The following is a 26,998-nucleotide window of genomic DNA, read 5'->3' as shown; positions in this document are numbered from 1 at the left end:
GTTAAGGCTGAGAACCCCCAAGAATAACCTAAGCATCTGTTCTGCCTCATCAAAGCATGATGCGCATATCCAAAATGGAACATGTGTTTATAAAGGAGTTTGTAGATTCTTGGAAAGCATCCACTTCGTTAGCCTAAGAAAAGACCAGAGAAGGTTTCAAAGCACACAGCTGCACAAGAAAGGGATGGGGAGCTTCACTCCGCCATCTTAACTGATGGAGATCATTTCTCTCAATAACAGATTTATTCCATTCTGAAAATATCAAAATATATAGGTACTGATGTAGGCAACAGTATAATGTACAGACCCAGTCTATACAAATGTCAATGTGATGAGAACTACCCTTTATGCCATCAATGAATACCTTATATTCTGACCAACTCGTCTCAATATACTAATGAGCAGTCTGAATAAAACGAATGACTAGCGGGAAGTTGTGAACTTGAAGTGCTCTGAAACATGGTAATTCATTTATCCTGCAGCATGTGTCCTTCCCTTCCAACTGCTCAAATCCAGCATCATTATTATGGCATGGAGATATATAACCACTATTTACAAGTGCATAAAATACATTACATCCATGAAATCCAATCAAGGTCACTGTATTATTCGAGGGAGAGGACTGTAGGGAGCTTGTAACGTTACAGCTGTACAAAAATGTTCCAGGTTCGATGCTGTCAGTTACCAGAGAATAATTTCGACCTCTTTCAGTTTCTAATAAACAAAAAATAACGTTAACGCTGTTATTTAAGACGTTACGTAAACTGTGGTCCAACTTAACATTACTTGACAAGTAACCCAAACCCACCCCACAAATACACGAACATTAAATATAGATATATATTAAAATTATATTACCTTGAATTTTGTCTTTTCGTTACAAGTGATAAGAAACAAGATGGCACCATTTACGGTCTAGTTTGACAGGAAAGTGCGCCGTTTCAGTTAGTTACCCGGATGAACGTACTTGTATAGAGGCGATTGGCCAATCAGAATCAAGTATTTTACAGGGGTACACCTGTCCCGTGTTAACCATAGACTGTTGTATTAACATCGTTAAAATCTGGATAATATCTAAATCTTTACTTTAGAAACATAAAATGTAAAAGTTCATCCAAGAGTAATGTCTTAAACTTTAACTGTAATTGGATGAATTGTACATTCTGATGAACGCGTCAAAATTACTTTCTGTTGTAATAGAATCGAACCTGGAACAGTCTTATTAAAATTAATTTTTGGCAGCTTTTGAAAATAATACAACCATAATCTGTTAAATATCTATAGCTGTGTAACAGACTTCTCTTGGGAAAATAAATGAATACAAAACTTCAAACTCCAAACCAAGCTGCGAATGTACAGAAACAGTCCAGACACGGGGACAGAATTGAACGGAGCAATATTTTGGTTGCTGAAGATCACATAAATTAGAATCTCTACAATATGTAAAATAATATTGGTTAAAGTTAATAATAAGATTTTTTTTTTCTTTTTCTTTTTTACAGTTAAAGACAAAAGGCAAATAACATACTTTTGGCTTTGGAAACAAACCTATCTGAACATGTTATAGATATAAGAAGCAGAGTCAATGGAGGATTTACACTCCAGAACCAAAGATCATGAGGAGCGAGAAAAAATAAAAATACACAGTGTTCCAATGCATGATAGGAGAGCAGGTCTCCATTCTAACACCTCCGTAAGTGCAAAATAAATAATGCAATATCCCAATCCTGTAATCCAACAGATTTGGTACCATAGTAAGCCTGTAGAGATATGATGCGTGAAATGTGATAGCCAAAAAAAAAAAATCCTGGAAGAAAGAATAATCACATGTCGTTCAGGATGAAATATTTAAAGAGGTGGATCTTGGTATTTCCAACGAGAGCTACCGAAGGGTTCGGACACAAGTCTGAAAAGTCTTTCTGACAGCATTAAACAAGAGTTCTGGCTTAAAAAAAAAAAAAAACTGATGATACATAACACTGTCCTGTGGAGTATTTCTTGTGTGATATATTACTGAGTTGGGGCTTCTTGAATAAAAAAAAATCAGGTCCTGCATTTGCGTTAGACAGGGATACATATAAAATTGTGAGGGGCATTTCTTCAGAAACCACCTAAAATTTTAAACAGACAAAAAAAGCCTGTTCGCTTTGTGGGAAACCCTTCTGTCCTTTAACAGGGATTCTGAAGGATTTGTAACTTAAGGCAAAGGATATTACAATTACTTTAAGCTTTCTACTTTAAACCCACGATTAATCGTTTAGCTGATCTGAGGCGAGGGGGAAAAGAATGGCCAAAAGTAATTCAATACAATCAGAAGGTCTTGACTAACTAGCTAGAAAGTTGTTGGGGAAAATACAGCTGCTAGTATATGCTTGATAAATAATGTTTTGCATGCAATAAAAAAAGTCCCCAAAAAAATCAGAGGCACACCTCCACCACTAATGTATCGTTTTAGAATGAGTCAAATTGAAATTAAATGACGAAACATTACTGCACACGTGCCGATGTGGACACAGTGTCATACATTTCTGCCCCAAAGCACTTCAGAACATTAAAATACATGATTTAATGAGATTAGGTCATGATAATATGTTTAAAAAAATCCTAAAAGTGAACTTGGCAGGGCAGAAATGTGTCAAGCATTACAGAACATTTCAGTTGTGCTTCAACATACAGTAAATTGATGCAGAGGCTGTTGTCAGGCAACGAGGCTTTCAATTTTGCGTGAAGATGTTCAAGACGTTATGCTGTGAAGGATGAGTCTGCGCTTTCCAATGAGGGCCTTCACATCCCTGTTTTCTACCATCCAAGGCTGCGAGCGGAAAATACTAATCCAGAAAAATTAAGGGAGGGACACAAACCAAGGAGAAAAAAAAAAGAAGTCCTGACAGATCCTGTAATCACACGGTCACTGCTACATATCTCATACAAAGTTGAAAGGATTAAAAGACTAACACCTCTGAGCACTGTACTGGTTTCTTGTGTTACATGCCCCTGGCTTCCTTCTCCAATTATGGGCTGATTGGCAGTATCCAGGACCAATAACATGGCAGCATTCTTTATTTAAACACCAAAAGTGGTATTGAGGTTTGGGGGTTCAGAATGGAAGAGGCGGAGAGTGGGTCGGACTCCTATCCAGAGCCTTCAGACCGGTCCGTTGGGCATGATCTCAGCTGAAGCAGGTGCCTCGACCCTGTGGAGGCATAAGAGAGAGTAAGAGAGGGTGGAGGACTCTTTTTATCAAACATAACATCTGGTTAATACACATTCACATTGACCTGGTCTCCATCACAGTGGTAGCGTCCGACTCTTCTGTAGACGCTGAAGACTCACTATTGTCTGTGATGCTGAGCTTCTCCAGAGCTTCAGTAGGCACCTCGCTGCAGAGATAAGAGTTTACCATTAAATACTTCTACGTCTTTACAGAATCAAAATCGTTTTTACAATGAGGTGATCACTTTTCATCATTATTGTTTAAAACTTGATTGAACCAACTGGAAAAAGTGGAGTAAGAGGCAATCTAAAGGTGCAGTCAACATTAGACAATTTTGTGGGCCAAACAAAAAAAACGTCCACTGTCAATAGTATAGCGATGAAGCATCACAAAGTCACTTTCAAAACAACCAATTTGAACCCTGCAAAAATCTTTCACCCCTTACATGAAATTTCCTATTGAAATCACTGGATTTTGTCTGTGAAAAATCCCCATACTATGGTAAATTACTTTGATACAGGGAAGTGTCCTACATGGAACTACATTAAAACACTAATGCTGCTATTTCTTCGCAAAGTGTTCTAACCTTGAGGTTGCTGTTGGCTGGTTGGCAGGTGTTTTACGGGAACCCTCTGTCTTATTTTCTCCAGGGTCCTCTTTACTGTCTGAACCTCCAGACGAGCTGCTGTCTGCTGCCAGAGGGGCTTCTTGCCTAGGATTTCCTTCCCACGCTCCTGTAGACGAACCACTGCCAGCCGCTGCAAAAAAATAAATAATAATAATAATAAAAATAAAGAGTTCACTAAGTGAACATATTTCTGAATAGGATGTTATGTTCTAAATGTTTTCATTGTTCTGAAAAGATCAAGAAAAATGTGATTCCCCATGATATTACCACTTTAAACATTTCATCAGGTAAATTTAAGACAGAAAACTGTCTGTTGGTGGACTACTTCCCGCGTTGTGTATTAACAGAGTTAATATTCAGACAGACTCAAATACAGCATACTCACAGTTCTTCTCTTGGCCTTGTTGAGCTTGTCCCTCAGTCTGGCTGGACTCTGTGCTGTAATGGAAAAGTCAATGGATCAGCACTGATAAAGGTATTCCCATAATTCAAACACAGCCCAACCAATATTACCTCACTTTAACAAACATTCCAAAACAGTGTCGTAAGAAGCATTATACAACAGTGTTTTTACCTGCTGAAAGGCTGGAATTCAGTGAAGGAGGACCAGCTTGTGTCCTGCGGACCCTCACCTCCCTGCTGAGGGGGGCCACCCCAGGAGCTAGAGGAGCTCACCTCAATCTCACCAAAGCTCGCCGTCCAGCTTGAATCTGTACACAAGCACAAAAATGTTCAATAAACTAATTCATCTAAAAGATTCAGAGTTGTGGGTGATGTTGCAGCACTCACTTTGAGCCTGAGCTGCTGCAGACTGCTGAGGACTGGCCTCTTCCTCAACATCCTCTTCCTCAGAGGCCGACCCGCAGCCTCCACCCCCATTTCTCACTGCACTCTTGGGTGAACTATCTGAAGAAAGAGACACACCGAACCTGGAAAGAATAAATCGAGAATGTGAATTCAATGAACAAAACAGGAGAATATATTTCCTCTAGCATATCATCTATGTGCTGTACCTCGATCTAGATTTGATTTGTGTTGCATAGTTTATTTCTTTTTCATCCCAAATATCCTCCTCTTCCTCACAGTCATCGAACTGCTGGATTCTTTCTTTACAACATGCCTCAAAAGCTGCAGCATTGGCCTAAAGAGCAGAACAATCCGAATAAAGCATCAAAACACTTACAGCAGGGCTAGGTGATCATTTGAAGAATGGACAATGTTTTCAGAGGCTGACACTTACACTATGATCATCTGCATCTATATTGAAGTTAATTTCAGCAATTCGATCGAATGCAGCACTGCAAGATTGAAAGAGGTCTCTCAAAAATCATAGTGACAGTCTTGACCACAGAAACATATCAGCACTGTACATCAGTTCATGTCTCTGCAGCATTCTGATATATGGCAATACTTATCACTGGGGGAATCCGTATCATTATAGAAACTAGGGCTTCAAGATAAATCGAAATGGTGATTAGACCGGAGCTGCGATTGTCATGCGTATCTTGTCAGTGAAGCACGGTTCTGTGATCAATAGTAAATCTTCATCTGAAGGCCAGAGGGTGCTCTCGCGGTTGCTGAATAAACATAATTTTCATTATAATAAAGTATATCTATAATGTATTCATTGGAATACAATGAAATATGTTGCGTGCCTTATTCTGTGTAAGAAGGATTTATTAAAAAAAAAAAAAATCAATTCAGAAGGATTTATTTAAAAAACATGACTAATGATATGAAGTGAGTTTGAAGTAAAAACATGTTATTAAATGTGGTATTTTCAAGTACGTTCAGATGGAGCAGCATTTACAACATAGAGCCGTAATTCACCGAGAAGCAAACAGGTGTCATTATCGTGAACAATTTCATAATCGTATGATTATATCGTCTGTGATTTTTTTGTGTAGCTTGTCAGAGATCTACGGCTCCATCTAAAAGCAGGTGATGGAGATTTACTACTAATCACAGAACCGGCTTTATTGACATGATGTGCATGACAATTGCATTCGATTAATCGTGCAGCCCTATGAGAAACATTTATACATAATACGTCTACAGCACTCACTTGATATTTTCATCATGTTCATTGAACTCCTCATCATTAAAACCAAACTGATCCACAAAGTTGGCGGTCATCTGCTGAATCTGGTAATCAGAGAACGCCTGAAAGCAAAAGAAAAATTAACGCTTAAATGTTAGCCAATCAGTTGTAAGGATTCTGGCTATTAATTTGTTGCTTTTTACCTGTTGGATGGACAGATCATTGGGGAAAGGGCTCTCCATGTCATCATCTTCACTAGATGAGTGTAAGTTATGGGTGCTCACCTGGAACACAGTGAGAACCAATCAGAAATCAGCATCAAACCACATAACATGCTCTTAATGAAAGTGTAAGTGACAAAAAAAAAAGATACGTGCTTTCCTCACCAAATCCACCGTGTTTCTCCTGTTGGTCTCTCTCAATGTCTCACCCACAAAACTCTCCCAGCGGCCTCTGCAGTCTTCTGGCAGCTCTGTGGATATACAAGTGATTATGATCCCAGACATCTTCAGTTCATAAACTCTTTTGACATATCCCTGAACGACAAACCTTTAATTAGGTCATTCATTTGAGAGTGAGCCAGCCCTTTCTCCAGGTTTTGAACCACAGTGTTTGCAATTCTTGTCAGGTGACCCATGTTTCCCCTTCGCCTTCCTCCTTCAACCCTGGAGATTAAAGTAGAGAAACTACAATCGGCCAATAGCAGAAACAAACAGACAGCCAACAAACACAATTACCATATGATGGATATCAAGATGAGCTTCATGCTGTCACACATGCTTAGAAATCAATGACAACAAAGAAATGCTCTTACTGATTTTTGTCATTTTCCTCCCAAGCATCCAGAATCCTTTGCACCAACTGGCAATGCAGGAAGAGCTGAGGAAAGCAAACAGTCAAACATTGAGAATATTGAATAAAAAGGAAACACAAAAGAGCATAGAAAAGGGCAGTCAAAAAAGGATAAAGAATATGCAGAAGAAAAAAAACGACACACCTCTACTCAACAAACCACATGACTACAATTTCAATTCAATTTGAAAATAGGCACCAAAAGGAAGCGGTCATGAACAAAAGCAGATGGCCTACATTGGCAACAAGAGCATCTTTAATGGGCGTGTTTGCTGGGTCAGAGGTGCTGTTCTGGCCAGGTGTTCCCTCCTCCGCTTGGCTGCCTGTGCCTGTAGCTGGTCTCTCCTCGTGGTTCTGCAGACCTGGGTTCTGGAGGTCCACGTAGGGAGAGTGGTTCAGAATGGATGCCACACACAGCTCCACTTGCAAGTGCAAGAAATTATTCCAGGTGTATTTAAAGAATAAATCCTGCAACCAGAGAGAAGTGGAGAGAAAAGAAAATGATGAAAAACAAGATCGCCCACTCAAAACCAGCTCATATTGTTGAGTCTGTGATATTCAATGTGTGTGCGTCAGTGATTTACCAACAGCAGGTCCATGGTGTTGAGTCTGCAGATCTCTTGGCAGATGCTGAGGTCGCAAGTCTGCAGCAGAGAAGCCACCAGTCTGGCCACATGAAGGCGGGCGCTCCCCAGGGGCTGCTCCAGAACGCCCACTGTAGTGAGTATTGCACTTCTCTGTTCCAAAGCAAGTGGCGGGAGATTGACACATTGTTAGAGCGCTGTCACTCTCAGCATTGCACAATGATTGTTGAGACAGAAGCTCTGTTCCAGAACTTACTGTGCTGCCAACAAAGACTGAAACACTTTACAGCATCATTAAAATGATGCTCCTGAAGGCTGTTCCACAAAATTCAGCAGCAATATTATGTTACCTTCAAAGACTTAGTAAAGTCACAATGAAAATTAAGTAGCTACTGATTGTTTCTTTTGTATCGCAATGTATATCCGAGTGCAACAGATTATCGAAAAATGTAAGTTTCTCACTGAGCTTTTTGTGAAGAGTGACACCGATGTAGAGTTTTTCCAAATCAGTTACTTAAGAGGTTTTACTTTAGTTATGCACACGGCAAGGCGGGCTTAAGTTTGGAAAGAAAGCAACAAACTTTAGCTTAACACACACACACACACACAAGTAGTTCAAAAGCCCTGAGATGACATTTATGCCCAGATGGAGTTTCATGTGAGTGTGTGTGCATGATGGTACCGTAGGAGGGTTCAGCAGGAGCTGCTGGAAGTCCTTTAGATGAGGCTCAATAGCACGTAAAATACTGCTGTTGACAGTGTAAGACCTTTCACATCCCTGAGAATAGAGGTCCATCAGACCCTCCAGCCTAACAACATCAGACAGAGAGATAACAAGATCAAATAAAGATTCCAAAAAAAAAAAGAAAAGAGGAAGAACAGCAAGCGTCCAAGCATGGCTGTTTATTTTAGGATTAATTAGGCCCTGTAATGGATGAACTCACCCTGACCTTCGTGACTCCAGTAACGTAAGAAGCACTTGCGTTCCATTGACGACAGACGCTTCAGTCCTTTCCCCTTCAAACATGTTCTTCAAAAGCTCTGCCACATTCTCTTGTCTACAAAGACATAAACATAAATGGATGCAATACAAAAACAGCCTTTTCATACAAAAACAGCAGTCTTTACAGAGTGTGTAAATTGTTACACATGGCCCACTATGTTACAGGACTGAGATCTTAGCTAATCAGATTAGGCACTTACGACTCCAGGACAGCGAGTAAGGGGTCTGGTTCGGTGACCTCAGACAGCTGATTGGCCTGGTCTCGACTAAGTCGAATAATGTCACAAAGAGTCTGGGATGCATTAGATTGTCTCTGCAGAACAACAAGAATGTCCTTTTTTTAAACTTCCATAATTGAAATCACGTGGGCTGGGGTTGAAAAGTTCAGCTGAGTGAGGGATATGTTGTACCTCTTCATCTCTCCCTGTGTGCATGAGCTCTGTGAGTCTCTGGATGAGTCTCTCCTCATTCAGCCACTGCAAATACATTCATTCACAGACTAGAATCATAGCCCCGTAATAATGAGTGAGGATTCAGCCAGGGCTTGGAGGATAACAGTCAGGCTAATTGCAGGTCAATTTCTCATTTAAGCAACAGAATCACTTATTAATATTCCTTAAAGCCATAATTTCTACAAATGGTTCAGGATCCTAGAGGTATATCAATGTAAAATGCTTTTGAACAAGATTAACCATCACATAGCCCTCAAATTGACTTGTAGAGTCAACAACACACGGAATCATTCACACAGTGCATGTTAGATATAGATATAACAGAACACAGTTTATAAACGCCCCTTTAAATCTGTTCATTCTCCTTTATATGTAAATATTAGTTGGCTTACATTAAGGACCTCCATCCTCAGGGGGGCAGGCTCTACACAGCTGATGAGGCGCAGCAAAAGGTCCATCATGGCCGAGGCATCAATGTGATTCAGCACCAGACTGATAAAGTTGTGTTTTTTCCTTAGGAAAGAGATTACCTGCATGTGCAATGACAGACAACTTACTAATTAAAAAATCAAACAAATAACCCCCATATTTTCTTTGTGCCATGTTGTGTGTGTTAATTTTCTGAGTTGCGTGGAACAGGTGCGCATACCTGGTCTGTTTTACGTGCAATCAAGTTGCCGATGGTTTTGCTGAAGAAGGACGCCAGCAGGGGGTTAAGGGGCGGCTCTTGCTCCAGAAAGTGGTAGAGCTTCTCCAAAAGGGATTCATCTCCACCCAGCTTATCATTGATAAGAGCCACATCAGAGGTCAGGAGCTCACAGGCTACGTTTGGAAACCTGGATAAACGAATCAAAACGTCTATATTAATTACAAGTAACATGTGACAACACAATCAAACAGCAAATGCAACAGGCCAAAAAAAGGTCTATGGTGACTTGGCTTTTAGCATTACAAACTAAGCCCCTTTCTGAGGGTCCAACAAAGGCATTTCAAAACTAACAAAGTTACTCTATAGCACTACTTATCTTCTGTTACTCAGATAGCACTAAAGAAAATACTGGTCAACTCAGTGGTGCAATGTTGTCTGAGCCACAAGAGAAGATAATAAACTCTGCGGCAGTGCATTATATACTATTGTAGGATTCTGCATTTGACAAAAATATCACTAAGCAAAAAAAATCTGGATCAGTGCTGCTGAGAACATATTTCACTCAATGTAATAACATTTCACAATACTTGGAGAGAAAAGACATTTTGAGTGAATCCGCTTGCTCATTTCAAGACAAATGATTCTGCCTCCTACACACAGAGAACCAAATGATTAGTTTTAAATGAACTCTAATGTCTCTCTCTCTCTAACCATATGGTAGCAACAGAGCGTGCTAAAACTGATCGATTTTTTTCAACCCTTCAGAACATGAGATTTTCCTATATTTTGTTAAACAGCACAACCCTCACAAACAAAGCAACTCTGATTTAAAACATAGAAGTAGCAGAACAGTATAGACATCACATTTCACTTCTCTGCACTTCTACATCTTCACTGTCAGTTTTATAGCCCTCCCGTAACCAGGAGCTCCAGACATGCAGGGCTACCAGTGAAAAACACATATGTCCTATCATCATAATTGAGCAATTCTCAGTACCAGTTGGAATACTTTTTACTGCCAGCCATATTTAAGGCCTTGGTTACAAGTTAATTGCCGTTAATGAACATTTAAAGTGCAATCACATTAGTGAAATTTGGGAAAACTTTACACGTTAAAAAGTACACTGTTTACTGTCAACAGTGTAGCAGTGTATAAAGCACAGCTCTTAAACTAAGTAGCTTTCTTTTGGTCAACACATCAAACACATGCAAAATCTGCACTGGCTGCGCCACTGTTGCAGTGTCTGGTTGGTCAAAACTTGCAAAATAAGGTGCAAAACTGTGAATCTGTCTTACTTGAAGCGAGTTTTCTCCTCCAGGTCAGCAGGGGGCTCCTCCGTAATAAATGTGACCAGCTCCTGCATACAGTGGTCCTTGGAGAGGAAGAGGAGGAGCTTGCGGTTCTGTGCTTTGCACTCCTGCAGGACATCCTCCTCTTCCATCAACTCTCTCAGAGTCACTCCCTCTCGATCCAGCAGCTGGTCGATATGGGAGGTGTTGTTCAGGTCAAACTTCCAGAACATGATGGCGGCAGTGGCTGCTGCAGCAGGAAGCCCAGGCCTGAAGAGAAGACTTGAAAGTGAGGAGAAATATCTATTGCCGAGAAGGTGATCCTAGGAGTATACACAATTTTCCTCCTAGATTCTAGAAACTAGGAGGAGTATACACAATTGTGTTTTCAGACACTTTTAAGAATGCTGTTAATGGAGAAGAGACTGTTGATGGTTCGCACTCTGAAAAACTAGACAAAGTCTTTAACAAAAAGAATCTATCATTTTATTAGAGCAAGAGCAGACGTTTCAGCCATCCAGCTATTCTCAATAATCATAAATGAAAGAATGCTGTTAATGAAACAACAGTTATTATTGCATTTTTATTTATAGTTAGATCATTTCAAAATATTAGAAATCATTTATTAATTTAAATGCTTTTTAATGATCTCAAATGCCCCTTGGAAGTTTGCTGAAGCTCTGTACCCCTGGTTGAGAACCACTGTGTTCCAAATCAGTCGCTTATGAAGTTCCAATGCGGTTAGGGAGTTATATCAAAAAGCAGCTGTCTATGTAAGAACTAGGCAGCCTAACAGGTTTTGGAACAAAGCTGTAGAATGCGTGGGGGGGGGGGGGTAACAATGGAAAGCAGAACTAACAGATGAAAGAATCTGGAGAACAGTCGAACAAGGAAGGGGACAGAAATAATTGATGGACCTTTAAAGCATCCAACTTACACATCCCACTCAGAACAAAACATGAGGCAACTGGAACATGAAGAGCAACTTTCCTTCTTTCAGTACTGATTGAAATCACCTGGGCTGTGAAGATTTTCTAACAACTCTGGTCATGAACAAAGCAGACCTTTCCCACAAGATGACTGATACCCACGGATCACACCCTGGGCGAAACATTTCACACAGCCTGATAGGCCTTTTCTAGCGCAAAGAGATGTGATGTGTTAGTGAGCCTATATAAAAGACTCTTCAGGAATCCGAGCTCTGGAACATTAATAGCATTTGTTAAATAAATATATTTTTACCAGCTGATGAAACGTGTGAATCCTTAGTTACACCTCCTCCACAGGCAGACAGGCATTTGAGTGGCAGAATGCAGACAGCACAGAATGACCTAGCATTAATCTGCATGAGGTCCACTTCCCACCAGGCCTTCCTCGAATACACGCCTCAGACGGACTGACACTGGGGAAAAGAAACCAGAAAATGCAAACTCTTCAAAAATAATGCGGGCAAAGGGTGAAAAACGCTTTAAACCAATGTAACAAATCATGCAAAGAGGGTATAATGTGTCAACAATAGGGTTGGGAATCTTATTCAGAACTGGAACTGTGGACAATTTCTAAGTTTCGGTTTTGAAAACGGTTCTGGTGCGACACGTGACCAAGCGCTGTGAGCAGCCTTGCACCGATGTTCTGACGATTCGACGTTTCCCGTAAAGGATGTCACAAACCAAATAACAGAAATGCCGCCTTGCCTCTTTAATTACTGAGCACATTGTTTCCAATGACGTGCACTCCACAGACGCGCTGAGCAACGTCTTTAACTAATGAACACATCGATTCCCTCGACTGTACATGCACTCACGCCTTTGATAACTCTGCATGTTGTTTTGTCTGCCTTTACATGTATCGGCAAGGCGCAGCACCTGCTGCCACTAAATGACATTATATTTGTCCCATATTGTCATTAAAATACATACTGACTTCAACTTGGACCACTAAATAAATAGACTGCTATTGTTATGCAAGTATGCAGGTTAGATTATTTAGTGTACAGGTCATTTCAAGAGTGATAAAGTGATAGAAAATATTTATTTTCAAGCATTTCAAATGTTTAAAAATGTGGAAACCACTCATTGCATCACACAATCTCCTGACTGCATTATTATTTGTAAAAAAGTTTGCTTTATGGAGTGCATGTATACATGGTTATAACTAACTATAACCGTTTATATTTCATTAATTTAGGGAAATAAACAAGAGTCTTAGCCCTCAAGGGAATTTTATTGATAGTGTAAAAAACATCAACTTTGAAGCACCTGCTGATTGATGGACTAGCATTACTCAACATTACTTCCTACCTTCCAGCAACACTACATTCAATGAAGGTAAAATAGTAAAAAACATAATAGCTTATTTAAATGGAACCGTAAAAATTGTATACTGTAACATGTTGAATTTTGACATTGCCAAACTTTAAATTTTTACAGTAAATAATGAACAGTATTGAGCACTGTGCATTTTTTCAGTATTTTTCTAATAGTTGTTTAATGATTTTAATGGAATCTGAAAATTTCTAACGACTCCTAACCCTCCTCAACAATGTATAAAAACACATTAGATCATATAGTCGAGAAACCTTGGAGATAGGAAACAAACAACAGACTGTGCAAGACTAAAATCAGGACAGGTCTTGTGAACTGAAGATGCAGTGTACAGAAGTTATTTCCTTATCAACAGTAAACAAATGCACATAAACACTCTCTTCCTCAAAGTTACCCCTATACTGACTCTCTAGCAGACATGCAAACAGTTATTTTAAGTGCGTGCTTAAATGGCACTACAGTGGTTTGTTCAACAAATAAATATGAGTCTTGAGAACAGACTTCAAGCATTGAAGGAACAGTTCACCCAAAAATGAAAATATGCAGAAAATGTACTCACCTTCAGGCCATTCAAGATGTAGATGAGTTTGTTTCTTCATCAGAACAGATTTGTAGCAATGTAGCATTACATTACCTGCTCTCTAGTGCATCCTCTGCAGTGAATACGTGCTGTCAGATTGAGAGTCCAAACAGCTGATAAATAATCACAATAATCCACATGACTCCAGTCCATCAATTTACGTCTTGTAAAGCCAAAAGCTGCATGTTTGTAATAAGCAAATCCATCTTTAAGAATTTTAAAGTCCAACAATTCATACAACCATACATTATTTTGCTTTCTCCAGTCAAAAAGTGATCTTGTCTTTTTGTTTTTAATTGGAAGAAGTGTTATTATGGACTATTATGGATATTTTGGCCAGAAGTGATTTTAAAGTTAAAATGCCTGGAGAACAGTCGAACTAGGAAGGGGTGGACCTTTTTAAGCATCCAACTAACACATTCCACTCAAAACAAAACATGAGGCATGAAGAGAAATTTGATGATGAATTTGTTTCTTACAAACACGTAGCTTTTCACTTCACCAGACAGTAATTAATCGACTGGACTTGCGTTTATTAGTATGTTGTTTTTATCAGCTATTTGGACTCATATTCTGACGCCACCCATCCACTACAAAGGATCCATTGGTGAACAATTGATGTAATAAATTTCTCAAATTCTTTTCCAAGAAGAAACTCTTTTACATCTTGGATGGCCCGAGGCTGAGGGTGATACATTTTAAGCAAATTAAAAAAAAAAATTTCCTTTAAATGCAGTCACATTTACTTTTGTTTAGTGAATTTTTACAGGCGAAATCCAGTAATATTTCCTTGACAACTAACAATTTCCCCAATGCAGATTTCGCAAGAGGTTAAAGTTTAAGATTCACTGCATTGACCAACACATAGTGATTTGAAAAAAGCTTCATACTACTTCATCACAACATTATTAACTAAAGACAATGGCCCTTTTCTGACGTTTAGAACAAAATCCAGGAGGTTAAAACAAAAGGTGCTAAACAACGCACTTTCTTCCTAAATGAAATGCGCACCTACTCCACATCTTGTGCACATATGGCACCTTCAAAACAGCAGCTGGTAACAGCTTCCTTAAGCACTACATACTCATCTTAAGACAAATGACACAGAGAACACATACCGGAAAGAATATCTATCATTGATCTGCAGCTGTGCAAGCTGAAGCACTCGTTCATTTTTTTTTAAAAGTGGCCAAAAAATAGACAAGGGGACTTGTTTCTCTCTTTTCTGTGGACATGACTGTGTGCACGTGCAGAGCTTATAATGCAACAATAACAAGCAGAGGACTCCCCAGTGAATTGTACACAGGAAAGCAAATGTCTCTCATTAAAAATAGTAACAGGCAGCAGCATTTGCACACAATATAAGCTGCCACACAGCAGACACGATGTTGCATGAGATCTATGACAGCAGCTGAGGTAAAATAACTGGCATTGATTGCACAACTGTCCAGAAACTGCCTACTTAGGAAGTTGATCCAGCAACTTGTCCTAACCCCTGGACCCCCAGAAGGGGGGTGTTCCTGCATCACATAACTACAAATGAGATTGCATTCGTCATACTGAACCCTCGTGTTTTACAACTCGATAGTTAAATAGCTAAAGAGGATGAACTTATGAATTACTCATGTGGCTGCTAATGACAACATGATCTGAATTAATTGTTTACAACTGACGTCAATAAAATAACAGAGCATGTTTCACACCTTATAAAGCTAGGACAGGTAAAGAAGACGTATTACTTTTAAATCCACACACACAGGGCGGTTATTTTCAATGCATAATAACAGTTTTAGCAGGAGATCTCGGCGGCTGCATGTTTACAACTGGGCCCAGCTAACAACCGTTAGCATAAGCGGCTAACATTAGCGACAAAACTGGTTTCCGTATTTTCAAAACAACCCCAAACTCCACCGAAACAACTCCAACAAACACTCGTTTGTAGCTCAAAATGGGTTGCTAGAGATGTAAAGCGTTATTTAACGCTAAAGAATGGGATGTTTTCGGTTTGTTTGCTAGCTTGTCTGGCTAACTTCAGCTGAAGCTCTCTCTTACAGAAGTTTCTTTCGATCTGAAGAGAATAAAAACGACACAATTTCTAGGCGAAACATTTCGAGACAAGAATGCTTTGGCGTCAGGCAGAAAGGGTGGGCCCCAGCAGTGCTGTCTGCGCATGTAAACAGGCTGTGCATGTACTCTTACCCCCGCTGTGAGTGTCTTCAGACGGGCTGCTGCTGCTACTGCCCCGCGCGCGCTCCGTGAAACCCCGCAGCTGCCACGAGACCGTTTTCCTCTCAACTATCTGCCCAGAACGCGAGCCATCGTCCTCACTGAAGTTGCTTTTCAGCTCCCTCTTATCGATAAATTAGTTTTTTAAAAATTAGTCTGCTCTTAATCACTACGCAGAGTTATCTCGGCCGCTCACGCGCAGGGCGAGGGAAAGGAAGATCGGAAAGTAAAAATCGCTCATATGTTTGTGTTCAAAATGGCGAAACTCTGTCATAGACGCGCGCAGGCTGTCAGATCACGGTGCCTGCGCATCGAGCGCGCGCTTCCCCGCGCTCATACCACTAGCCTTGACAAAATGAATAATTATAATAATGATGATGATAACAACAACAACAACAACTGGAGTTTGTTGTCATATTGTATTAGTAAATTAAACTAGGCCAATGCGTTAAACAATTTATTTTATATTTAGCCTAATATCAATATTTTTATCAGGCACGGTCTATTTCAATAACCTTAAAAGAAACATTTAGTCTAAAGCTTTCCCCATCTTCATTTTTTCTTTTAAGTTGTTTCATTTTATGGTCTCCTATTTGAGAATCCCTCTTGAGAACCATTACCCATATGTGACCCTGGACCACAAAACCAGTCATAAATTCCAGGTATATGTGTAACAATAGCCAACAAGTCATGTGTACAGAATGGGTCACATTTTACTTTTATGCCAAAAATCATTTAGGATATAAAGCTAAGATCATGCTCCATGAAGATATTTTGTAAATTTCCTACCGTAAATATATCAAAAATATTTTTTTGATTAGTAGTATGCATTGCTAAGAACTTAATTTAGACAACTTTGAAAGTGATTTTCCTCAATATTTAGACTTTTTTGCACCCTCAGATTCCAGTTTTTTTAAATAGTTGTATCTCAGACAGATATTATCCTATTCTAACAAACCATACATAAACGGGAAGCGTATTCATTTAGCTTATTTATTTCAGATTTCAGATGATGTATACAAAAAAAAGGACCCTTATGACTAGTTTTGTGGTCCTGGGTCAGTACTAAGTCATTCATCGCCGCAGGTTGGCGCTGTTCAGCCTCAATTTTTCCTAAACTATGACCTAAAACGCGACTATTCACAAAAGCAAGCGGTTCCTAGCAGGGTTTTTAAGGCACAGTGGACCCATATGTCATCTCAGTGGACCCATATGTCATCTCCAGTGCTCCAAGGCCGTCAAAGCATGCGACATCAAACACAGAGGTACCGATGCCGTGTTCGCGCTTCTCTGCCTGGATCACGTGTGTGCGTCGTTACCTTCGATCTCGAGCTCGGTCAAGCCATAGAGGTACACAAATGGTGTCCATGTACCAACATCTGACACTGTTTAAATGTTTGCTACAAGCGGGGAAAAACCCAGAGACATTGCAAACGTTCTATTTGTAACATCACTGTAACCACAGCAGCCGCAGCATCACCTCTAACATTCTTTCGGTTGTTATTAGCTCGTTTACCCTCATGATGTCAGACTCAGAGAAAGAGAAAGAGGTTGTGTCTTTCAGAAGGAGCATGCACATTTCCACGGGTACGCGTGTACATTCAGGTGGAAGATGCATCTGTCAAAACGGGCTACTTTCTAGAGTTGTGACGTTCGCGAACGAACCGATTCTTTTGAACGGCTCATAAACATGAACGATGGGAGCCGAGTCGCGGCTGGAGGGGAGCCGTTCTTTCTGTCGTTCTTTTTTCCTATGCGTGTTTCACACAGATGCACACAAATGAGCTCCTCCGCGAGACAGAACAGTTATAGGGGGAGGGGCGCACCCAGCCAGGCCAACCCTTTATAGCGTGATGATATTAGTTATTAGTTGTGCATGTTCATTGCAGCCCACGTTGTTATTGTTCATTGACTTGAAGGGGCTGATGTCCTATTTGCAAAGTTTACAGTAGTAATAGTATGTAGTATGTAGACATTTCCATTTTATTTATTCTAATTTTATCTACTTTAAATACTGTCACTGTCTAAGCAGAGGGATTTGTGCAACCCTATGGAATATAGTCCACACATGACAAACGAGGTAATAATCAATATTTCAGAATAATTCAAACTCAGATATTGGTGTGTGATATCTGAGTTTTAATTATTTGACTACAAATCTCACCTCATTTTTCCTCCCAGTAATTATTTCCAGGATAAACTGAGATGCCTCCAAGCTGGCTTCTTAAAACTGACTAAATATTTAAAAAGAGCCGTTCTTTTGAACGGCTCTTTGAAAGGAACGAATCGCGAAGATCCGGATCCCCTCAAAGAGCCATAAATCCCATCACTACTACTTTCAGAAAGTGTGTAACTGAAATGAAAGATACACATGTTTGTTTTGGTTTTTCCACAATGAGCTTTTCCAGTCTATTTAGACTTTACACTTTAACTGAATGTATTTAGTCAAGGTCCTGATAGATAATCACTGTTTTGTGGTGGAAATGATTTCAGTATTTCTATATCCCTAGTCTCTGGTGGTGGTGTACAGATTGCCGTTTGTGAAGCTTTTCCATTCGCTGCTGAAGGTCATTGCTCCTGAGTACTTTGAAAAGCAAGAAACTTGTCTGGAGACAGGTGAGACCAGCTTGATTTGGAGATAAACTTACAGTAACAATAGGATAAAGACGACAGATTATTTCCACCTCTTTGCCACAAAATTCTGTTTTATTATGTAAAGCATTCTCTCTTACTCTTTCCCTGACGCACACACACAGGCCACCCTTTGAAAGTCTGGGGTCAATCTTTTTTTTTTAAATGAAATTACTACTTTTATTCAACAAGAATTAAATTAATCGAAAGCGGCAGTAAAATAAATGCTGTTCTTTTGAATTTTCTGTTCTTCAGAAGTATATCTAAAAAATATGAAGCACCACAATTGTTTTTAACATTGTTAATAATAAAAATGTTTCTCGAGCACCAAATCAGCACATTAGAATCAATCTCTCTGCCTTAGAATTTTGAAATGGATTTGAAACAGTTATTTTAAATTGTAATAATAGTTTACACCAGGGGCGAGGCTACATAAGGGCCAGGGTGGCACTGGCCCACTCAAATTGACGGCTGGCCCACCCAATCAGAACAGACAAAAAAAAAAAAAAAAAAAAAGGAAAAAAAAATGTGGGAAAGCAGAAAAAAATATGCATATGTGACATACTGATCACTTAAACACAGTTTCATAAAAAAAGTAAAAATAAAAAAATACTGTAGAGCGAAAACCTTTTCATATAATTGCCTTACTGCAACAGCCAGTACTGTTTAGCCAATCGCGTATTGTTGGGGGGTGGGTGGGTCGATGAGTTTACGTCTGCTAGTGAAGTAAACTTTTAACACGCATGACACAAGACGAGCATGTCTAAACAGACATATTTAATTAATATATATATATATATATTTAAAAAAACAAGAATAGAACCTGAAACATCAACATCAACCCATCAACATACCAGCTGATTTATCCACACGTGACTTGATGAACCACCTGCTCTGCCCCATTTACGGAGTAATATTGCATTTACGCCAGTTTTCGCGCAAAATAAACGGCAAGTCTAGACTTTTTGCTGCTAAGTGGTACACAAAGTTCCCATTTCTAGAGTTATAAAAGACGATGCCGTGTACTGCAAGATTTGTCGTCATTTAAATGACACTATGTTTGAGGATTTGTACCGTGATTGGAAACACGTCACGCAGGCTTGTGATCGGCACCAAATGAGTAACGTAAGCAGGGGCGTAGATTACGATGATTAGCATCATTACTCCAGTCACATGATCCTTCAGAAATAATTCTGATATTCTGATTTGCTACTCAAAAGAAAAAATTATAATAATAATAATTATGATAATGTTGAAAACAGCTGAGTAGAATTTTTTTTCAGTTTTCTTTGATGAATAGAAAGTTCAGAAAAACAATATTTATTTGAAATATAATACTTTTGTAAAATTATGTCTTTATCATTACTTTTGATCAATTTAAAGAATCCTGCCTAAATAAAAGTATTCATTTATAATATAGTATTCTTTTCCAAAAAATATTAACTATGCTGACTCTAAGATTTTGAATGATTTACTGTATAATGTTGCAAAGTCTTTTTATTTCACATAAATGCTGATCTTTGGATCCTTCTATTCATCAAAGAAACCTGAAAAAAATGTACTCAGCTGTTTTAAATATTGATAATCAGCATATTAGAATGATTTCTGAAGGATGTGACACTGAAAACTGGAGTAATAATGCTGAAAATTCACCTTTGATCACAGGAAAAATGTAATTTTAAAATATATTCGAATAGAAAAGTTATTTTAAATAGTAAAAATATTTCACAATATTACCTTGTTTTAGCTGTACTTTGGATCAAATAAATGCAGGCTTGGTGAGCAGATGAGACTTCTAAAAAACCTTAAAAATCTTACTCTTCAAAAACTGTTGACTGGTAGGCTATATAGATTACAGAAATGTTATATTGTAATGTTTTATATCATATTGTAATCTTGCTACAGTGGTCTTATAGCAGTACAATATCTATATTTGTCTTCCTTGTAATAGGCATTGTAGCTGCTTGTTATAAATGTATTTTGTTGTATATTCATGAATTTGTTGGCTAACAATCAATCACATTTAACTTATCTGAACTGTATAGTGATTTTATCCCATATTTTAAAATTTGTGTAATTTGAGAGTAGTCATTGAGGTCCACCCTATTCCACCAAGGTCCACTCAGTTTAAAATTTCTGACCTCGCCACTGGTTTACACAGTAGTACTGTTTTAATTTTAAACAATTTCGATCCAACATAAAGTTTCGATCCAATAAATGCAACCGAAATGAGCATGAGAGACTGAAAATGCTTGCTGAAAAAATCGTATTTACTCCAAATTGGGAATGGTAGTGTTTATATAATACATGTGTATGTGTATGTCCATTAATAAACTGGGTTATTCAGTAAAGATGTACATAAACATGAAAACCACCCAAAGAAACAAACATTTGCATGCCAACATTCATATACTGCTTTTAACATATCGAACAGAGAGCTCAAGTTATTATAGAGTGTTAAATCTCAAAACTTAAGTCATATTTTTAAATATCTTTCAGTCTGTAATGAGACTGTTCACTAACCTACCTGTGATGGGTGTGGTGATGCATGTGAGAAGATCTTGGATGGAAAAACTCTTTTCCAAACTCTTTTTAAATCCATTCAGTTTTTTGGATTTGCAGATCAGAATTCCCTCAAAAGTCGAAACGCCAGCAGGAAGCCCTGTAAAACAACCACAAACAGAGGTGCCTGCCTCATTTTACTGTGACAATCATGCACATGCTTTTATTTTAACATATGCTTAATACGTGGTTGTTATTTTTGCAGAATCTGCTCCCTGCCCCACACGGATCTTCCATCAGTTTTCGAGTTCGATCTTTTCAAGTGACCTTCATGTAATCAGATGTTTCCAGTCAGTCCTGATTCACGTGCAGATGCTCTGGGAGCTCGTGTTGCTAGGAGAGCCCGTGGTTGTTATGGCATCCTCTCCATCCATCTCTTGTGTTGGCCCTGGTCAGGTATGGATAATGCGTTTTCAAAGTAGCACATAAACCGCATAAGTAATTACTAGGAACTTATAATGACAATAACAGCTGATAGCGTTTCTATTGGTCTGTTTCTATTAGAGTTTATGCCTATGTTTTATTCATGAGCAAACTCCAAACCCCATACCACTTCAGAACTGTTTGGATGTTTAACATCATGATTTTGGTGAAATTGCATGTTTTTAAACACGGTTTCTTCTTCATCAATTTTTAACAATTGATTGAACATAGAGTAATTTTGCATATTTTTTATGTTTTATGTTCACCGAGTAGCACTATCACCACGTTGCAATATTCTTGTGATTACAGACCATACTTCACCATTCATTACAGTGAATTCATGGAGAACACGACCAGGACTCAGGCTCCATAAGCAAAAACTTACATGCCACCTACAGTCTCTCTTTAAGGATTATTTCTTTTAAAATTCTGTATTTGTTTACTGATCATCATCATGTCTTTTCAAATTCATGATTTTCTTCAACAAAAGATGATTTGTTTGATTATTCATATAATGAAAGTGAATGGGGATTGGAACTATCAAAATGACACAAGGTCATTGTTCTGTTGCTGTCATGGCTTTTAAATATAGCACACAAATGTATAGACCCCTTTTTTGTTATTTAGTAGTTGACAGCAGTCGTGATATTATTCAAAAATTCACCTTTAGGTTATTTCTAAATGTGAGCTTCATGTGCAAAACAACATTTGTGGGGCAGGATATGACTCTTCCATCTATTTTCTGCTTTCAGGCCCAATGTGACTCTTGGTGTCACAAACCCTTTCTTTATAAAGACCTTTCAGTGCTGGCCACACATTATTCACCTCGGAGAACTGAAGATGTCTGGTAAATTATGCTCCATTTTAGCAGCAAGGCTCATCTGACAGCCATTTTTTTAAACATATGATTTTGGCATATTGCACAAGAGACTGGACACTAAAACAGGTATGCAAGTAATCTTTGCAGTAATCTTATGTGCTGAATAATATATATATATGTGTGTGTGTGTGTGTATGTGTGTGTACCATAAAGGTATATAACACAGCATACAAGACCTTTCTACACAATGATAAAGTCCTCATCAAGTGACTTTTAAAAGCAGGCTGCAAATGTTAATTCTTGAAAAATGACAATTAAGGTAAAAGTAAAATTACATCTAACTCCTTTCAAAAACTCAATTTTTCATTTTTACTTTTAGGGTATCCAGAAAAAAGACTATCAGAGGTGCAGAGCGCCATTCTGAGGCGGCATCTGTTGGAGAAAATAAGTGTTTCAGAGTTTCATTCTTCCGCTGGTAACACCTCTGGCACCTTTGTTAAGAGCTTAATGACAGCTTTACTGTCTCATTTCATTCATTAAAGCAGTAGCCTATTGAGCGCCACACCCATTCTATTCTTTAGGAACGGTATCTGGAAAGCCTCATGCCACCACAGAGATCTTTGTCTCCATGAACGGTTGGTAAATCAGATTAAGGAGATGTGTATAGGCCATTTCCATTGATTATGTTGGACCTCAAATATGAAGCCTTGGGATTCAAGTTTCAATGAGTCAGTTGTGAATGTATTTCTCAAACCCCTCCGCAGATGCGGTCTTTCAGTGAGGATGAGTTCATGAAGACCCTGGAGCAAGCAGGTCCACAACTAACTCTGAAAGGAGATTGGACAGGTCTGTACAGGTAACATGCCAGGGCTGCGTTTCCCAAAAGCATCATAAACCCATTGGCATCAATAATAGAGCTGAAACAACTAATCGATTTAATCGTTAAAAATCGATTATTAAAATAGTTGCCAACTAATTTAGTCATCGATTAGTTGCTAAACAACTTGTATTTGCCATAAGCGGCTCATTTTGTGCATATTTTAAATCGGCAGTAATGAGCCACCGCAGGTTTTATTCAGCCAGTACAGCAGGAGAAGTAGCGAATAGCCAATAGCTGGCCTCGTTTTATGCAGGGGGGCAGGGTTTCATATTTTTTTGAAGCACCCCTGGGCGCCGCCATTGGCTAGCGGACCCCCACCTGCTGTTAGCATTCCATTGACTCCCATTCATTTTGGCGTCACTTTGACAGCAAACAACTTTACATCCGAGGCGTTTAAAGACTCCATTTGTCCATTAATTATTTCTAAAGAAACACGAAAATGTATAAAATGCCCCATTACCTTGTATCTTACGTTATGTTCCCGTAGAAGCAGTTTTTGTAAAAAATAGGCTAACGATTGTGTCATAACCAGCGACTCTCTGTTGCGCAGTAGAGAAATTACGGTATGGACAGGAGGAGAAGCTCGCAGGCAATCTTTTTTCTGTCTATGAGGCTATCGGGGGGACGTGGAGGAATAAAGTTAAGGGAGATAATTAATCAGAATACTTACCAAAATTTGCTCCTGTTCACGCTCGCCTTCTCTGGAAGATTCGGTGGGTGATTCAGATTTCTCTTAGCACAGCGGTTAGAAGACTTACATGTTGCTCACGTGACATTTACGTCATCAAGCTCAGTTTGAGTACGCCCGACCCCCAGGAAGTCCTTGCTTCTAATTGATTTCATTATTCTCCGATGAATCCAATGGGGTCGCTGTGTCAATTTCTTTTACTGTCTATGGTTTTATGTCACGTGCTTCTCGAACTGTGTCTGCAGCATTCAGCAAGATGGTGGAGACAGACGGCAGTGGAGTAAGCTTGAGAAAGAAAAAGAAAGAAAAAGAAAGAAAAAAGCGGAAGATAAAACTAATCGAACAAAGTCATCCAAAGTGTGAGAGTACTAGTAGCAGTCTTTATTCTTCGTCAAAATATTTTCTGAAAGATTCCTTAATAAGCTTAGGACTGACATGGTGAAAACATTATTTGAAATCTCCTTGTGAAATTTGCTAGAGTACGTATGGGTCAGTGTTTTGATTGCAGAAGAGTTTGACAAAGGATTACTAACACATAATAAAACAAAACGCCAGGTATTTTTTTTTGATGAGGATATGACCATGCAAAATGGTTAAAATCTCTAAAAAGTCTATGTTGAAGGAAAAAATGGGTAAAACTAAAATATAAGTACATAAAGATTAATCGATTAATTGTAAAAATAATCGACAGATTAATCGATTATCAAAATAATCATTAGTTGCAGCCCTAATCAATAATCTGTACAATCTTATCTAGGCTTATGCTCCTTTGATGAGAAACAGCCCAGGATATGGGGGAGCTAAAAACTTCCTGTTAATTGTGCTTATAATCAATGTTAATATATGGCGTTCAGGCGTTTCTTCCAAACTTTGATGGCTTGTATCGGCTCAGGCACAGAGAGATGACTCAGAAAGTGGAATGTCTTCATTTAGAGGCAATCTGTGCAGGTGTGGGTATGATTTTGGATCTAGATTCGGTCATTGCTTATAAAACTATACTTCATAAATCTTTATTTTTATTATCAGTTCAGAGTGAATGTTTAAAGGATTCATTCACCCAGAAATGATACGCTCTCAAGTCGTTCCAAACCCATATGATTTCTTCTGTTTAACGCAAGAAGATACATTTTTTGAGAAATTGAACTGGGCCCGGTTCCCCAAAACATTCTTATCGCTAAGTAGTTCTTAACCTATTCCTTAACCTGTCTCTTAACATTATGGCATGATTCCCGACAAGTTCGTACGTTAAGTATATCTTCTGTAAGTCACACTTTCGTAAGGTTGGTCTGGACCATTCGTAAACTCTCTCTTAGCGTTGTTTGAGCTCAAGACGCTAGTAGCAGTCTTTAGAAATCAGCACAGCTCAGTACAAGTCAAACTATGGTATGTTGACAATATTGTGGCTCAACAATGATTTTATGATATGGACATTTTAAGACTAATAATAAAATATATTCGCAATGGATACAGGCCTATGAAGTTGACTTTATTTGGTATCAAAACTAATATGGTGGTAATTAGCCTAGGCTATTTCGTAATGTCATTAAAGCGTTTACATTGGCAATCAACTTCTGGCAAACAATTTGGCTCTAAATGGATAAGATCTATAAATGGGTAAGCATGGTGGTGTCCAGTAAGCGACCAACTATGGCAGCGATCCAACGTGTCCTTGTATTGAATAAAAAGACGGCGCCGGCCAAGGAGCCGTTTAGTCCATGTCAATTTTTTTATTCGGCAAAACTTAAGCCCTTTTGACATTTTGCCTGACATGGCTATATAAAAAAAAATTTGCCTCCCAAGACAACTCATTATGGAGCTTCTGGACCTTCTCAGGCCTGCGCTTGCCAGGCTAATGCTGCGGAATTTTGCTTTAAGCCCTGAAGTCCAGCTGCTTGAAGCGCTAAGGTTTTTTGCTACAGAGAGCTTCATCAAGGTGGTGGGAGAGGGCTACGCCTAAGCAAGACTTCGTTGTGGAGGTGCATCCACTCTGTCACCAACGCCCTTCTGCACCATGCCGGGGATTACATCCGGCTGCCGGTGTTGTGCCCAATTTTGACCCCCTGCCGAATGACCTGGTGGCAATGTCCAGCAAAACTTCAAGTTCCTCTGACGAGAAGCTTGGTGCCAATTTTTATGTTGCCTCCCCACCATATTCTGTATCTAACTCTCTCTCTCGGTTCATTGTAGATAGGTTGCTTTTTATTGGAAACATTAACCAATGGCAATCAATACCACATTAAACAGAAGTAACTGCAGCTGATTGCCAATCAATTCTGATTGTAAAGTACCTTACCATTAATATAAAAGTGTATTACATAATTTTTAGAAGTCGTTAAACCCATGTCAAGAAGCGGCACAAGAGGCACAAGCACAACGGGATAAGGAGGGTGGATGATTAGCGAGGGATACCAGGTTCGTCTAACCGTCACAACATATCGTGTGAACATATTACTGACCATTTGATAATTTAATTTATAGTCTATATTTTACTGATAACTTAAACTATGTTAAAATAAATCTTACTGGAATAAGTTGAGGAATGTTTCATCTGCATAGAACGTGTTGTCTTTCTTAACGCTGTAATGCACCTTCGCGTGAAGTGGAAAATCGATTCCTGAGCAATTGATGCCAACTAATTCAGCACCCTCACTTTGGACAGCGCTCTTGTAACGTCGGACGTAAGGGGCAGCGTGTTAAGAAGCTTCCTAAGGGACACTTCGGGGAACACACTTGGGAACATAAACAACTTTGGTAAGATACATCTTTCGAGTCTTCTTAGCGTGCTAAGAGTGAGCATTATCGGGGAACCGGGCCCTTGTCACTCTTTTCCATGCAATTTCCATGAATGTAAACAGGCTTTATTTGTTGTTGAGGCTTTGAAGCTTCAAAAAGGACACAAATGCACCATAAAAAGCATCATAAAAGGATAATTTGTAACTAGTAGTATATGTAACTAACACTACTGTTCAAAACTTTGGGGTCAGACAGAATTGCTTTTCTTGAAAGAAATGAATGCTGTTATTTAGTAAGTATAGATATACAATTTGTGAACAAATCATTCAGTAATGTTGTTTTGAAACTGGATTAACCAATTATTAAAAAGAACGCAAATTAATTATTAAATAACATCTCCACTTCTCTCATGAATTTT

At 38.9% G+C, this 26,998-nt stretch overlaps 1 protein-coding gene and 1 pseudogene across 2 annotated transcripts; one reads left to right on the top strand and one right to left on the bottom strand.

Annotated features, from left to right (window-relative positions):
• Positions 1-224: 224 nt before the first annotated feature.
• ppp6r2a (protein phosphatase 6, regulatory subunit 2a) lies at positions 225-16,140 on the bottom strand. Of its 2 annotated transcripts, none has more exons than XM_059511275.1 (24): positions 15,817-16,140; positions 11,956-12,115; positions 10,720-10,983; positions 9,424-9,610; positions 9,167-9,304; positions 8,733-8,798; positions 8,523-8,635; positions 8,264-8,377; positions 8,002-8,128; positions 7,320-7,472; positions 6,973-7,203; positions 6,698-6,762; positions 6,433-6,548; positions 6,261-6,355; positions 6,087-6,167; positions 5,908-6,005; positions 5,083-5,140; positions 4,856-4,983; positions 4,632-4,771; positions 4,417-4,552; positions 4,228-4,280; positions 3,801-3,972; positions 3,279-3,380; positions 225-3,193 (listed from the first exon to the last, which is right to left on the bottom strand). In XM_059511275.1, exons 3-24 carry the CDS (start codon positions 10,944-10,946, stop codon positions 3,145-3,147), a joined length of 2,649 nt encoding a protein of 882 aa, XP_059367258.1. In that variant the 5' UTR covers positions 10,947-10,983; positions 11,956-12,115; positions 15,817-16,140; the 3' UTR covers positions 225-3,144. The 2 variants fall into 2 exon arrangements, with proteins under 2 accessions (XP_059367258.1, XP_059367259.1); XM_059511276.1 differs by having other exon boundaries at positions 6,270-6,355; positions 15,817-16,139.
• A 1,226-nt stretch (positions 16,141-17,366) lies between these two features.
• Positions 17,367-23,186, top strand: LOC132105358 (protein DENND6B-like; annotated as a pseudogene).
• Positions 23,187-26,998: the final 3,812 nt, after the last annotated feature.

This window comes from Carassius carassius, chromosome 26, assembly GCF_963082965.1.
Source record: "Carassius carassius chromosome 26, fCarCar2.1, whole genome shotgun sequence".
Taxonomy (NCBI): Eukaryota; Metazoa; Chordata; class Actinopteri; order Cypriniformes; family Cyprinidae; genus Carassius; species Carassius carassius.
This window is presented reverse-complemented; position numbering and strand designations above follow the sequence as displayed.

Excerpts from the sequence above, each read along its gene's own strand:
- ppp6r2a (XM_059511275.1), bottom strand. The coding sequence starts at position 10,946 with ATGTTCTGGAAGTTTGACCTGAACAACACCTCCCATATCGACCAGCTG. Across the intron at positions 9,305-9,423 it reads TTGCACGTAAAACAGACCAG|GTAATCTCTTTCCTAAGGAA; the intron begins GTATGCGCACCT and ends TTGCACATGCAG. Across the intron at positions 6,168-6,260 it reads CGGTGGATTTGGTGAGGAAA|GTGAGCACCCATAACTTACA; the intron begins GCACGTATCTTT and ends ACTGTGTTCCAG.